The sequence below is a fragment of the Chenopodium quinoa genome, unplaced genomic scaffold (assembly GCF_001683475.1).
Source record: "Chenopodium quinoa cultivar QQ74 unplaced genomic scaffold, ASM168347v1, whole genome shotgun sequence".
Classification (NCBI taxonomy): Eukaryota; Viridiplantae; Streptophyta; class Magnoliopsida; order Caryophyllales; family Amaranthaceae; genus Chenopodium; species Chenopodium quinoa.
In genome coordinates, this window is record NW_018743623.1 from 656,503 (window position 1) to 668,926 (window position 12,424).

General features: G+C 34.5%; 3 protein-coding genes across 5 annotated transcripts; 1 reads left to right on the forward strand and 2 right to left on the reverse strand.

Moving 5' to 3' along the window:
- Nucleotides 1–1,318: 1,318 nt before the first annotated feature.
- LOC110683181 (tyrosine-specific transport protein 2-like) lies at nucleotides 1,319–3,989 on the forward strand. Its single transcript, XM_021859526.1, has 2 exons — nucleotides 1,319–2,934; nucleotides 3,697–3,989. The coding sequence occupies exons 1-2, from the start codon at nucleotides 1,448–1,450 to the stop codon at nucleotides 3,770–3,772; spliced, it is 1,563 nt and encodes a 520-aa protein (XP_021715218.1). The 5' UTR covers nucleotides 1,319–1,447; the 3' UTR covers nucleotides 3,773–3,989.
- Nucleotides 3,990–4,206: 217 nt separating this feature from the next.
- On the reverse strand, nucleotides 4,207–5,317 carry LOC110683182 (inactive protein RESTRICTED TEV MOVEMENT 2-like). Its single transcript, XM_021859527.1, has 2 exons — nucleotides 5,050–5,317; nucleotides 4,207–4,897 (listed from the first exon to the last, which is right to left on the reverse strand). Exons 1-2 carry the CDS (start codon nucleotides 5,162–5,164, stop codon nucleotides 4,356–4,358), a joined length of 657 nt encoding a protein of 218 aa, XP_021715219.1. The 5' UTR covers nucleotides 5,165–5,317; the 3' UTR covers nucleotides 4,207–4,355.
- A 1,787-nt stretch (nucleotides 5,318–7,104) lies between these two features.
- Nucleotides 7,105–12,126, reverse strand: LOC110683183 (inactive protein RESTRICTED TEV MOVEMENT 2-like). 3 transcript variants are annotated; one of them, XM_021859529.1, is made up of 2 exons: nucleotides 11,937–12,122; nucleotides 7,105–7,831 (listed from the first exon to the last, which is right to left on the reverse strand). In XM_021859529.1, the coding sequence occupies exons 1-2, from the start codon at nucleotides 12,052–12,054 to the stop codon at nucleotides 7,260–7,262; spliced, it is 690 nt and encodes a 229-aa protein (XP_021715221.1). In that variant the 5' UTR covers nucleotides 12,055–12,122; the 3' UTR covers nucleotides 7,105–7,259. The 3 variants fall into 3 exon arrangements, with proteins under 3 accessions (XP_021715221.1, XP_021715222.1, XP_021715223.1); XM_021859530.1 differs by lacking the exon at nucleotides 11,937–12,122 and adding an exon at nucleotides 7,990–8,270; XM_021859531.1 differs by lacking the exon at nucleotides 7,105–7,831 and adding an exon at nucleotides 10,982–11,529 and having other exon boundaries at nucleotides 11,937–12,126.
- Between the last annotated feature and the right edge of the window lie 298 nt (nucleotides 12,127–12,424).

The following is a 12,424-nucleotide window of genomic DNA, read 5'->3' on the forward strand; positions in this document are numbered from 1 at the left end:
TTTGTTATTACCTACCATTTTGCCATGCTGAGAAACATTGATGTTTCTCGTTTCTCATGTTGAGAAACTGGGCATGGTGTTGCAATTTGTCTGCCACTGATGATGGGAAAGCTTGAAGAAGATGAGGATGGTTGAAGGAGGAGGAAGAGGGTGAGTTAGCCACAACAAAAAAAGAAAAAAAAAGGCTATTATTTACCATTTTGCCATGTTGAGAAACATTGATGTTTCTCGTTTCTTATGTTGATAAATTGGGGCAAGTCCGTAAACCCTAACCTAGTTTAATATTTAATTAACAAAAACAAATCAACAATAAACAAATATACCACATAATCTAAACAAATTAATCATACCAAACACCATTTTCAACACAACTTAGCTAAAGTAATAAATTGTTTTATTAGTTTTAGTAAACAAAAACGAACTTTATGCACAAACTTTATGAGCTACACTCCAAATAAAAATTAAAAAAAAAAACACCCTTCATGAAGCACAGACAAAGATAAAGAATATACTTTCTACACTCGTGAGTCTTGCTACTTTGTTGAGACTGGGACCAGTAGGCCATGACATCAAATATATTTTTTTTCAAGAGCTTTTTCGAAAATGGAAGTGTACTAATGGAAGGGGGTAGTACTTTGTTTATATAGGGGAAGCGTATAAGAGAAGCTTCTAGCTAGATGTCCATTTACTTTCCCGCCTTGTTGTATGGCTCTTGTTTTTCTTTCACGTTTACTAATGTGTGTTGCAGCTCAGACATTTCATTTAAATTTTTTTTTTCGAAAATAGAGGGTAACTGATTAGTGAAGGTAATCCCAACGGAATATTCCACTTCCAACCAGTTATAGTCCCCTCTTTGCAACAAACCAAAGTTCAATCCCTAGTTTTAGACAAACATCAAAGTTTAGTCTCCTCTTGTAACCTTTACTCGTGTTTTAATTAAATAGAGGTCCAAATTATGTTAGACAATTTTATGAAATGAAACACTACATTGTAACTGCATTTGTATGATCATTAAGTCACTACTTTCCTCTAATTCTTTAGTTGTAAAATGTATATGAACCATTTAGAGTCTGTTTTGGATTCGAATCCGTAACACTCGACGTGTATAGTTATGGATCCCATTTTTCATACCTCATGGTTCTGGATTAGATCTAGATTCGGTGTACAAAAACTGATCTGGATCCGGCCTTTGCCACCTCACAAAGTCACAAGTCATGGCATGATTGGCATCATGTAAAGTTGTTAAATGAACATGCGTATCCAGGATTCCAAGTAACTTATTCTTTGACGAATTTTCTAAAAAAATTACACACATTCAAATTAGCAGAGACAGCCGCCATGGCCCATTGCTTTCACTTTCTCCATCCGAAACAAAGAAAGTATTCTTGATTCAGTATCTGAATCCCAAGATTCTACTGCACTCATCTTTTAATCACTTTTTCTCTCCATGAAAAACATTCTTCCACAGCATTCCATTCACCAAAGAATGACTACTTCTCTTCTAACCCTTAATAATCTTACTCTCAACAACCAATTTAAATCTTCATCCCTGCAAAACCCTTGTAGTTTTACTCATAAATTCATCCCCTCCAAGATTATAAAGCACCCATTTTTCTTCATTTCAACTGTAAAAATACCGCCTTTTAAATCTAATTTCAACAATGCTGCTCATTCTTCTGCAAATTCCTTTGTTACAGATGAAACAGATGATTTAAAACTTACTCAAAATGCTATAAAACAGGAGAAAAAGAGTTTTTGGGCTGCTGTTAGTCTGATAATTGGGACTGCTGTGGGTCCTGGAATGTTAGGTTTACCATCTGCAACAATAAGATCAGGGCCATTACCATCTACTATTGCCATTTTATTTTCATGGGTTTATGTCATTTCTTCCATAATTTTAGTTGCTGAGCTTAGTTTTGCTACAATGGAGGAAGATGGGGTCAAAGAAGTGAGCTTTACTGGATTAGCAATTAAGGCCTTTGGTACCCATTTTGGTGCATTTGTTTCAGTTGTTTATGCTAGCCTTAGTTTTGCTCTTCTTGTTGCTTGTGTTTCTGGTATTGGTTCTATTGTTTCTCAATGGTTTCCTAGCTTAAACAATGTAGTAATACATGGGATTTTCCCTTTATTTCTTGGGAGTATAATTTGGTTCTTCCCATTCCAAATAATCGATTCGACTAATCGATTTCTGTGCTTTATAATGCTTGTTTCTATCATTACTTTGGTGGGTATTGGTGTTTCAGTTGCTAGAGCAAATCTTGTAAGGTCTTTGTCCTGTTCATCTTGGCATGTTTTCTCCATTTTACCTGCCATTCCTGTCACTGTCCTTACCTTAGGGTTTCATGTTATTACACCTTTTATATGTAAAGTTGCTGGAGATAGTATTGAGGAGGCTCGAAAGGCGATTCTTATTGGTGGAACTGTTCCATTGATTATGGTTTTGGCATGGAATCTTATTGTATTAGGACTTGCTGGAACTGGAAAAGCTCAATCATCATGTATACAAGGAGACCCTATCAAATTGCTGTTGTCTGTAACATCTTCTTCTTTGTTTGCTGTTCAAGGATTTGCATTTTCTGCTTTGGCTACTAGCTTCATTGGTTATGCTGTTAGTTTTCCCAAGCAGTTAATTGACACCTTGGAGTTGATTTTTCGGTTTAGTAAATCGGAAAATGAGTTGGGTTCTATAGAGTCTTCAGGGGAAACTAGGATTGCAGATGCTAGTGATGAATCAATCTTGAAGGGAAATGGTTTCAGGAAATTTGAGAGGCTTGTGTCTGGTGCTCTAATTCTTGTTCCAGTTCTTGTTGCTTCCTTCTATCCATCGACATTCTCAAGGGCTCTCGACTTTGCTGGGGTCTATGCAAATTGTTTTCTGTTTGGCATTCTTCCTCCAGCCATGGCATATATTTATAAATCCCGAAGAAAATTCAGGTACTATCAGTATATTCACTCTTATTTCAAGATATTAATAGCTGTTCTCTGTAATTTTAGAAGGAAACGCAATTAAAAGGAAAATATGTAAGAAAAATAGAGTGGAACTTCAATCTGCTTGATGATGAGTTGTGTTCAGAGTCTCAATTAGAATTCTGATGAGTTGAGAATTAAGACAATGTTATAATCTGCTTGCTGGCTTAGATTTCCTTTGTCCCACCGTTCCTAAAAAGTAGGGGTGATAGGATTCCTTGCAACTAGCGGTTAGGTGTTTTATGTGGAGGTTTGAGCCTATTGTATCCTTGTTTGGTTGTTTACATATTGAACTTAAAGATATCCTTTATATTGCTAATTGATATGGAGTATAATGATGGTTTCAAAAAAAAAAAAAAATGCAGTATAATGAACAATTCTTAGTTAGACATAGACTGTCTTGGGAAATCACATGATTTGGAGTCTCAGTAAATGAGAAAAATAAAGTTAGTGATTATGCTGAAATCAAAGGCAAATAAAAGATACTCTTGACTTGATAAGTATTGCTTCTACCGGAACCACATTGTCTGTGGCACTTTTGTTTGGCGTGAGAGTGGAGGTGGCATGGTGTTAAGGGTTCATATCATCTTATGTAATTGCGTTTAAGAATTAGGTTTCCGGTTAAAACAAAGTTGATAGATTTCAAGCTTTCAAGATTAATTTTTGGTTAAAGTTTTCTAGATTGATTAATGTTTTTAAGGCTCTTAAATTGTTCTGTTTGAATCACAGGTCTTCTTTGCCTGGAGGAAATATGGTGCTTTTCCTCCTCTTTAGCATTGCTGTCATACTGAGCATCTGGCATTAGATAGATGGCCATGATCAAGAGTCAAGACTTTGAAGCTCAGATGTATTTTAGTCGCTGATCATAACTCCACCCAATTTTAATGGAACTAATTTTAGTTATACATGGCTATTGATGTTCGAGGCTGATCTTGTCTATATCTCAGCTAGGTAACATGACAAATAGTTTTTAGATCTCTTGTAATTGTTCAATTGGAGTGGTAAATTTCCCTAACATCCAATAGTTGGAGTAATGGTTGCTTGTGGAATCAGAAATCCTTTGTATCCTGCTATTACATCTAGATTGTTAGTCAATTGTAGCTCATTAAGTCATTATCCTTGCGACGTTGGGCATCATACCCTTATTACTTGAAATCACTGACTATAAAACAAATATATTCATCCCTGCACTTCATCCCTAGAATTATTATGATAAAAAAAAATGGAAACTTGATAGAAAAATAATATTATTCATTTCTTGATGCATTTTTGTCATGCATTAAATTATCTGTACCCTGGTTTGATCTAGGATACCATTTGTTAAAGCCTTAAAGGCGATACACAAACACATAGGGTGTAAATCAAGTTATTTGATGCCATGTCTGTCCTTAGTCCTCAATATTTGAAGGAGGAGAAGAGCTAGATCCATATTTAAAAGCTACATAGACTCCAATTGCGACGACTGCTGCTACTGCAACTCCTAAACCCACGTTCACCTTCTTATGCACTTGCAATCTTCCCACGGAGCTTCCAAGCCCAAACTTGTTGTCACCCTTTGCCTGATCATAACTAGTACTTGTTCCTGCTTTACCATTCTCTGAACTTGGAGCCTTTGGCTTTTCTGCTTTAGGAGCTTGGGCTTCTGATGTCGGCTTTTGAGTAACCTCTGGTTTTGGAGCACTTGATGATGTTGTTTCTGGCTTCATCTGCTGCTGCTCAATCTGGGGAGAGGCTTTTTTCGGCATGGTAACATGAAGGTGGCCGCCACTGAACTTTGCTCGAATGTCATTTATGTCGCAGCCTTGTGGTATCTTTGTTTCCTTGACAAAACGGTTTCTTTTGGTTCCATCTGCAGTTGCCGGCTTCTCTCCGCTTACTTTGAGAACTCCAAGATTATTGACTTGAACTATTAGTTGATCTTTCTTGAAATCTATGAATAACGAGATATAATGAAATGATTCAAGTCATGCATATTAGTATATGTTTAACATTCATACAAAATCAAATTTAGTTAATTTGTTCCCTATAAAAAAAGGCAAAGAAATTACAAAAAAGAAGAAACTAGTGAAAATAAAAACATACCAGGAAGATGGAAGTCTAAAGTTTCAGTTCCTTCCTCTTTCTTCCATTCACAGTAAGGTTCAAAATCGATGTAAGTAGGCGATGAAATAGTTGCAGTCTTGGTTCTGTTTGCCATTGGCTTCGGTTGTTTGTAGCTTTTGTATATACAAGAACGTGTTGATTGCGAAGATATAGCTAATTGTGAGGATATTCTGATTGAAGAACGCCCCGAACCCCTTATATAGGTATGGTTTTAAAGAGCATCTCTTTAGTCTTCTATTAAGATTTCCTCTGAAAGGAATTATTCTTGTTTGCTTTCTTGAGTTTTAAGTTGCTTTATATCTTTTGTTGTGATTAGCTGACTTTCTGCTGCAAAGGCATACTATATTCCTTTTGCATACTAACTTTCTTGATTTCTTTGCATATAGAATTTTTGGTTAATCACACGTTTCCTGTTGCAAACCCATGGACCGCGGTTGCTTCTGATTTTATATTTGGTTGATCAGAATAGGCAGTGACAGATTTTGGAGGTTTAGAAAGGTTATGCATTAAACAAATACATAATCACTTTATGATTATTAATTACAACGCAATACTACTGTTAATTTGGGGGAATCGGATAGCTTTTTTCAAACGTTTATAAAATAATGATTGATTTTGTATACTCAAATTACTTCGTAGAGCTCTAATGTATATTACTTAGGATCTACTCTTCAAGAGTTTAGCAATGTGCCTAATTCTGCTACTTCTAAGCTCTAAGCCAAGCTCTATAAAGTAAAGAAGGTATTGATCCATTGCTCATTGGAGGAGTGACTCTTAGCATTCTTGGGATAACTTCTAGGATTTTGGATGATTGTTGATGTCATTGGGATACCATTTTGGTCGATCCATGGTTTAATCTTGTAAACATAAACAGTTCGATCTTGTTTGGTAATTAGCTGGTAACTGGTTGATACAAGTGATTGTATTAGCTGGTTTGACTAATTTATTGCATTAGATGCTTTGACTAACTAATTCAAATCACCTACTTTACCAATCACCAAAGTAGCTTATTGCAAGAATTGCTCCAAAACCTCTTACAAAATACGGTTGAATAGAACTTTCAAATTAGCTTATTAAATGAATTCCAATGCTCTCTTTAAATCATCTATTTTCCAAACACCAAAACTAGCTGATTTTATTAGTGGTCAAACCATCTAATTGCTCTAAAAAAACTAAAATCTCATCAATCATCTCTTTACCAAACAAGGCCTTCATGCAAGGCTTTCCCTGTTTCCATTTTTTGTTGGTACCCCAAAACAAGGAAAGACAAAAAGCATGGACCTAATATTAGAGGATTGTATTCTGTGTTTAATATGCTGCATATGACCATTTAGTTTGACAATTTGAACAACTTACATATTAACATATTATCTAACACGAACATTTTTTTAATCCCAACCAAAGTGACACAACTATACCCCTGCCGGATCTTAGCTAGTCTAGTTATTGATAGTTGAACGGGTAGTGCCAAGTTATTGAGCGTGGTTGTACTTGGAAAGACAGGACAATAGTTAAGATAATGCTCAGACGGCACAATGGTGCCATATAAGATACATAATTGATAGATGCAATTGGAGATCTATTTCATTGTTTTATGGGTACACCAGTTTACATAATTGATAGATGCATAGATGCAATTGGAGATCTCCTGTAACTTTTCAAAGGACTTTCAGTAGAAATTCTCTATAAAAGTACATGATGTGGTTTAAAATCATGGTGCATTTTGGTTTTGACGAACATGGATGTTTACCTGAAAACCAAGGCAAAGGCAGAATATTGCTGTACTGTTATAGAGTAGGGGGCATGCCGAATTTATGACCCTGAATTGCTTTTTATCTTCAGGGTGTTTCGAGTTATTTGGAGACTTATTGACAGATGTATCAGGGAGCTCAGGGATTAATACAGGGTGGTACTTAGGGTAGTGAAACGCAGAATTTGCTTGCGTTGAAACATTTATGAGAAATTTGCCGTTACTATAGACTTCCATAAACTGTAGGAGATGCAAATGCAGTTTAGCAATTTGGATCTAGTATGTTATTAAAAGGAACACAATCTTTAGAATTTTCATCAATTTATGTACCAAAGTTTACATTTATTCATGCCTGGAAATCTATCTATACATTTGTCCAAGTTCATATGTGAATTTTCCCAATCCAATGGAAGAGAGAATAATATACAACATTTGGAGTTTAGATAAGTCCTGTATCATCCATATACAAGGATGGTGAAGAGATGCTATTAGACCCATATTTAGAAGCCACGAAAGCTCCGATAGCTATCATTGTCACAGCTGCAATTCCGAATCCCAAAGCACACTTCTTACTTCTTTGTTTCCTTTGCATTATGCTTCCATGCTCAAACATTTGATCAGCCTTTGGCTGTGCATAAGTACTTGTCCCGGCCATTGCACCATGTTCTGTACTTGTACCCTTTGCCTTTTGATCATCTGATACCGTGGCTGCCTCAGCTTTTGGCTTTTTATCAGTAACCTCTGGTTGAGGAGGAGCTGACAGTCTTGATGATGCAGGCTGCTGCTTGGTGCCTTGAGGAGTTGCAGGTGTAACTTTCTTAGGCATCGCAATGTGAAGGCTTCCATTAGTGAACTTGGCTCGAACATCATTCATATCACAAACCTCTGGTAATTTTTCTTCCTTGAGAAAACGACTCTTCTTTGTTCCATCAGCAGTTAATGGTCTTTCGCCGCTTATTTTGAGGACTCCATCTTTACTAACTTGCACCCTGAGTTGATTTTTCTTGAAGTCTATATGCGCATATAAAAGAAATGATGAGAATTTATGCTCTTCCTAAATTGATTCCATTCAAATATAGAAACAATCTTGTCACCTTTGTTATTAAATGTTTGTGTTTACTAAACAAAATTTAAAAGCAGAACAAAGAAGTAGAGAAATTTGACTATACCAGGAAAATAGATGATCAAAGTTTCGAGACCTTCCTCTTTCTGCCATTCGAAAGCAGGATTATACTCGACGTAAGAAGGTGAAGTCTTGGTTTTGTTTGCCGCCATTGTTTTCGTTAAATTTCTTGTACTATATGTTACTACTATGTATATTACAAATGTTGAGAGAAGGATAATTGTGTGGATATTCAAGGAAGAATGCCATAATGTTGTTTATATAGGTGATGATATGAAAGGCATCTTATAAGTTTATATTTTTAGATTAGGATTTCCTGCAGAATGATTATACCTCTTTGCTTTCTTGACCTTAAAGTTGCTTTATGAATTTGCCTATGTTGTATTATGTAGCAAGTAGCATGTTGCCTTGTTATAGAAATATATGTAAAACACTAACAACACATTTTCATATAATCAAAATAATTAAGTACATTAAGTCCTAGCTAATAGGGGAAGTTTATTCCCTTTTTTTTTTTTCAAACAAATGCTGCTTATCATCTAGCCAATATCTATTTTTTGTCGATCAAAATTCGATAATTGTTTATTTTTTGGATGCCATAGTATGAGGCTGCAATAGGATAGGATTGCTACCGGGGATTTGAATCTGGGATTCAAATTGGACAACTTACGGGTAGTGCTTATTGAGTTTCGGTTAGGACTGGTAGACAGGTTTTGGTTAAGAACTTGTGGTAAAGTTCTAATTGTAATACGAAGTATGTAACTAGGAATTTTGGTCCCTAAAAAGTTTTTTCGTAAAATTTGTTATCTTCCTTTTAAGTTCCTTTATTATATGTTGGCTTAAAATCAGGTCGAGGTCTAGTTAATATCAGCCCAGGTTCTGGTAAGTACTTTAGTCAAATAGTAGGTCGGAAGAATTGGGGTAATATCCACTTGTAAGTACTTTAGTTGAATACTAGGTCAAGTTAAAATCTGATCGTAAACTTTTTTGGTTATCACATTCGACTAAAGTACTTACAAGAAGACAAAATCGTGTCCCTCATGATGCACGTTAGCCGTGTCAATTCGAGTAACTGGATGGAGTCTGGGTTGAACCATGACAGGTCGTGTCAATTCGAGTCAAGTTAATTTCGGATCGTGTTAATTTTAGGGCAAGAGCTGTCGGGTTAGGGTTGTGTTTGAGTTGGATTTAATTCAGATCAGTTCATTTTTAGTTTTGATAAATTCGTATCGGGTTCAATATGGGTTTTGATTGAGTTAATTACGGGTCAAATGACTGATTGGGTTGGTTTCGATCCGCTTAAGTTCGGTTCAATTTTATTAGGATAGGCTAAGGTTGAATCAATTATGGGTTGATTCTGATTCAAATCCTTTACAAATTTAGCTGAATTTGGATTGAATTGACAAATTAAATATTCAAATAAGGTCAAATTTAACCAAAGTAATTGTTGAGTTATTACCTTGTTATTGGGTCACTATTAGGTCATTCATGTGTCATCTTTCATATTGTGCCATTAGCACTTATCAATTTTCTCATTAAATTAGTTCTTGTATCAGTAATATCTTTAAGCCAAATAAAAGTTAAACTTATCGATGACTTATCATAGCTATATAAGTGAGACGATAAGTAATGAACGACAAATTGATAGATGATAGCCACAAATAGTAGAGTTATGTTTAAGTTAAAAATAGAAAGTTCTTAATGATTTATGAAACAAACAATTACATGAATTGAAGTAATTATGTTTAAGTAATAAAGAAAAAAAAAAGGAAGTTTAATAATAGGTTGGATTTAAAATTAGGTTTGGTTAGAATTCATGTTAGGTTAAAAAACAGGTCGTGCGGGTTATGATCAGGTTGGGTCAAAATAGATCAGATTGAATTTGGTATTTATTTGGTCGATTTCAGATCAGGTTGAGTTCAAGTCAGGTTAAGCTAATGTCAGTTTGAATTCAAGTTAGGTTAAATCAGTGCTCGGTTGGGTTCAGGTTAGGTTAAATTGGTGTTGGGTTTAGTTCATATCGGACCAAGTACAAATTCTAGTTGAGTTTAGGTCGGTTTCAGGTCGAGTTTTGGGTTCTTAATTTCTTGAGTCAAATCAGGTTGGTTACAATTCAAAACGGATGATTTATTTATTTATTCAGGTCGATTTTAACACCTTTAATCTACGTAACAATCAACCATGTTGCAAAAGTGTACTAGAAAGAGCCATAGATACTATAAATATAATTGCACAACCATGTCCAATCCTCACCCCTGTCCTTGTAGCTCTCAAAACATCAAAAAAAAAAAAAAAAAAAAAAAAAAAAAAACATGTCCAATCCTTTGAATCTAAAATACTTGAGCACATAATCAAAATTAAAATTAAAGAAATTTCATCCATTTATCAACCATCCTTATAATTGCTAGGGGTGTTCGTTCGGTTTTCGGTTTGGATTTAGTCCAAATCTGATCCAATCTGAAATATAATTCGGTTTTCAATTTTCCAATCCGATCCGATCCGAATTTCTCTCTTGATCCAATCCGAATTAAAATTCGGTTATTTGGATCCGATCCGAAAATCCGAATTATAATACATTATTTTTTTAGCGCCTAATACAATTATAAAAATAAAGCTTTACTATAAATAAAAGTCTTCAAAATCATGATTAAAATACACAGTTCAACGTTAAGTCATCAATTAATTAATACAAAGTCTCTCTAATTTATTTTATGTAGTATTATGTATTTGAGCTAAACTTCAAAATATACAAAATATACAAGCTTAATTTTACAATTCGGTTTTTGGTTTGGATTGGATCCAATTAGGGTCAATCCGATCCAATCCGAAAATCCGAATTTCCAAAAAATCTCAATCCGATCCGATCCGATTTAAAGTTCGGATCCGATCCGAATTGATAATTCGGTTTGGATTGGATTGGATTTCGGTTTTTATCCAAATTATGGACACCCCTAATAATTGCACAACCATGTCCAATCCTTTGGATTTAAAATACTTGAGCACATAATCAAAATTAAAATTAAAGAAATTTCATCAATTTATCCTCCATCCTTTTATTCAAGCTATAAATGTTTATGTACACTTAGTTAACATTATATACAGTTTATATAGAAGAATTAGGATTAGTTAGTTTGCATTAATCCTTACTCCTTACTAAACATAGAAGGAGAAGAACTGCTTTCAGACCCAAATTTAGAAGCCACAATAGCTCCAATTGCTACCATTGACACAACCGCAATTCCGAAACCTAAGGCCACCTTATTACTTCTTCCTTTTAGCTTTTGTTTGATGCCTCCATTCTCACCATTTGGCTTTTGATGATCATTAGTAACCTCAGCCTTCGGCTTTTGATCTTGGATGACTTGAGGAGCTGGTGGTGTAGTAACCACTTTCTTTGGCATTGTGATATTTAGGCGGCCGTTAATAAACTTGGCTCGAATCTCATTTACATCACAGCCCTCTGGAACTTTAGTTTCCTTTACAAAACGGTTCCTCTTTGTTCCATTTCCATTTGTTGGTCTTTCGCCATTTATTCTAAGGACTCCATCTTTGTTAACTTGCACCCTCAATTGTTCTTTCTTAAAGTCTGTATATATTCATGCAAATTCATGAAAAAAAAATAATAAATAAATAAATTTCTTGCTTCTTTCTTTGAGTATATATGTAAAATCATTGGTAAAGTTTTTTATTTCTTTTTTTTTTTTTACCTCTTTTGAAGTTGGTTTGCATGCATGCCTTCCTTTTTTTAAAAAATTATAAGACAAAGAGAGTATATTAATGCACAGTAATATAGGCAAGAATAATAACTTTTTTTATCGCTTCTTTAGATGACACCCTATTATTCCAATTCAAAAGCTATACTACGTCCGTTTCATATTTTTTGCAACTTTGGGGTATTATTTGTGAAATATAAAATATTTCAAAGTTTCAAAAAATATGAAACGGAGGTAGTAGTAAAAAAGCAATGCAAATATTAGAAAGGTATGACAATACCAGGAAGATGGATGATCAAAGTTTCAAGTCCTTCCTCTTTCACCAAATCAGAAGCAGGTTCGAAATCGACGTAAGAAGATGATGCAGAGGTTGAGGTAGTCTTGGTTTTGATTGCCATTTATTTTCCTTAAGTTACCTTATTCAATATATATTAAGAGAAGGATGGTTGTTTGGAAATTAAGGGAAAGCCCTCTTCAATATATAGGTGTTGATATGAAGGGCATCTAATGTTCTTTAAATTGAGATATCCTGTTGATAAATTATTCCTGTTTTCTTTCTTGAGTTGTAAGTTGCTTTATGTTTATGCCTATGTTATGTATAAGTTGCTGTTGTGAAGTTAAGTCATTAAAAAAAAAATACTTATCTTTGTAATTTGATTTCTGTTTTATGTACTTACTTTTATTTTATTTTATTTTTTTTATAACAGCAAAACTAACAAAATTAAACTATAAAAGCGTTCGAAAATTCAACTAGACTAGTCCTACAAG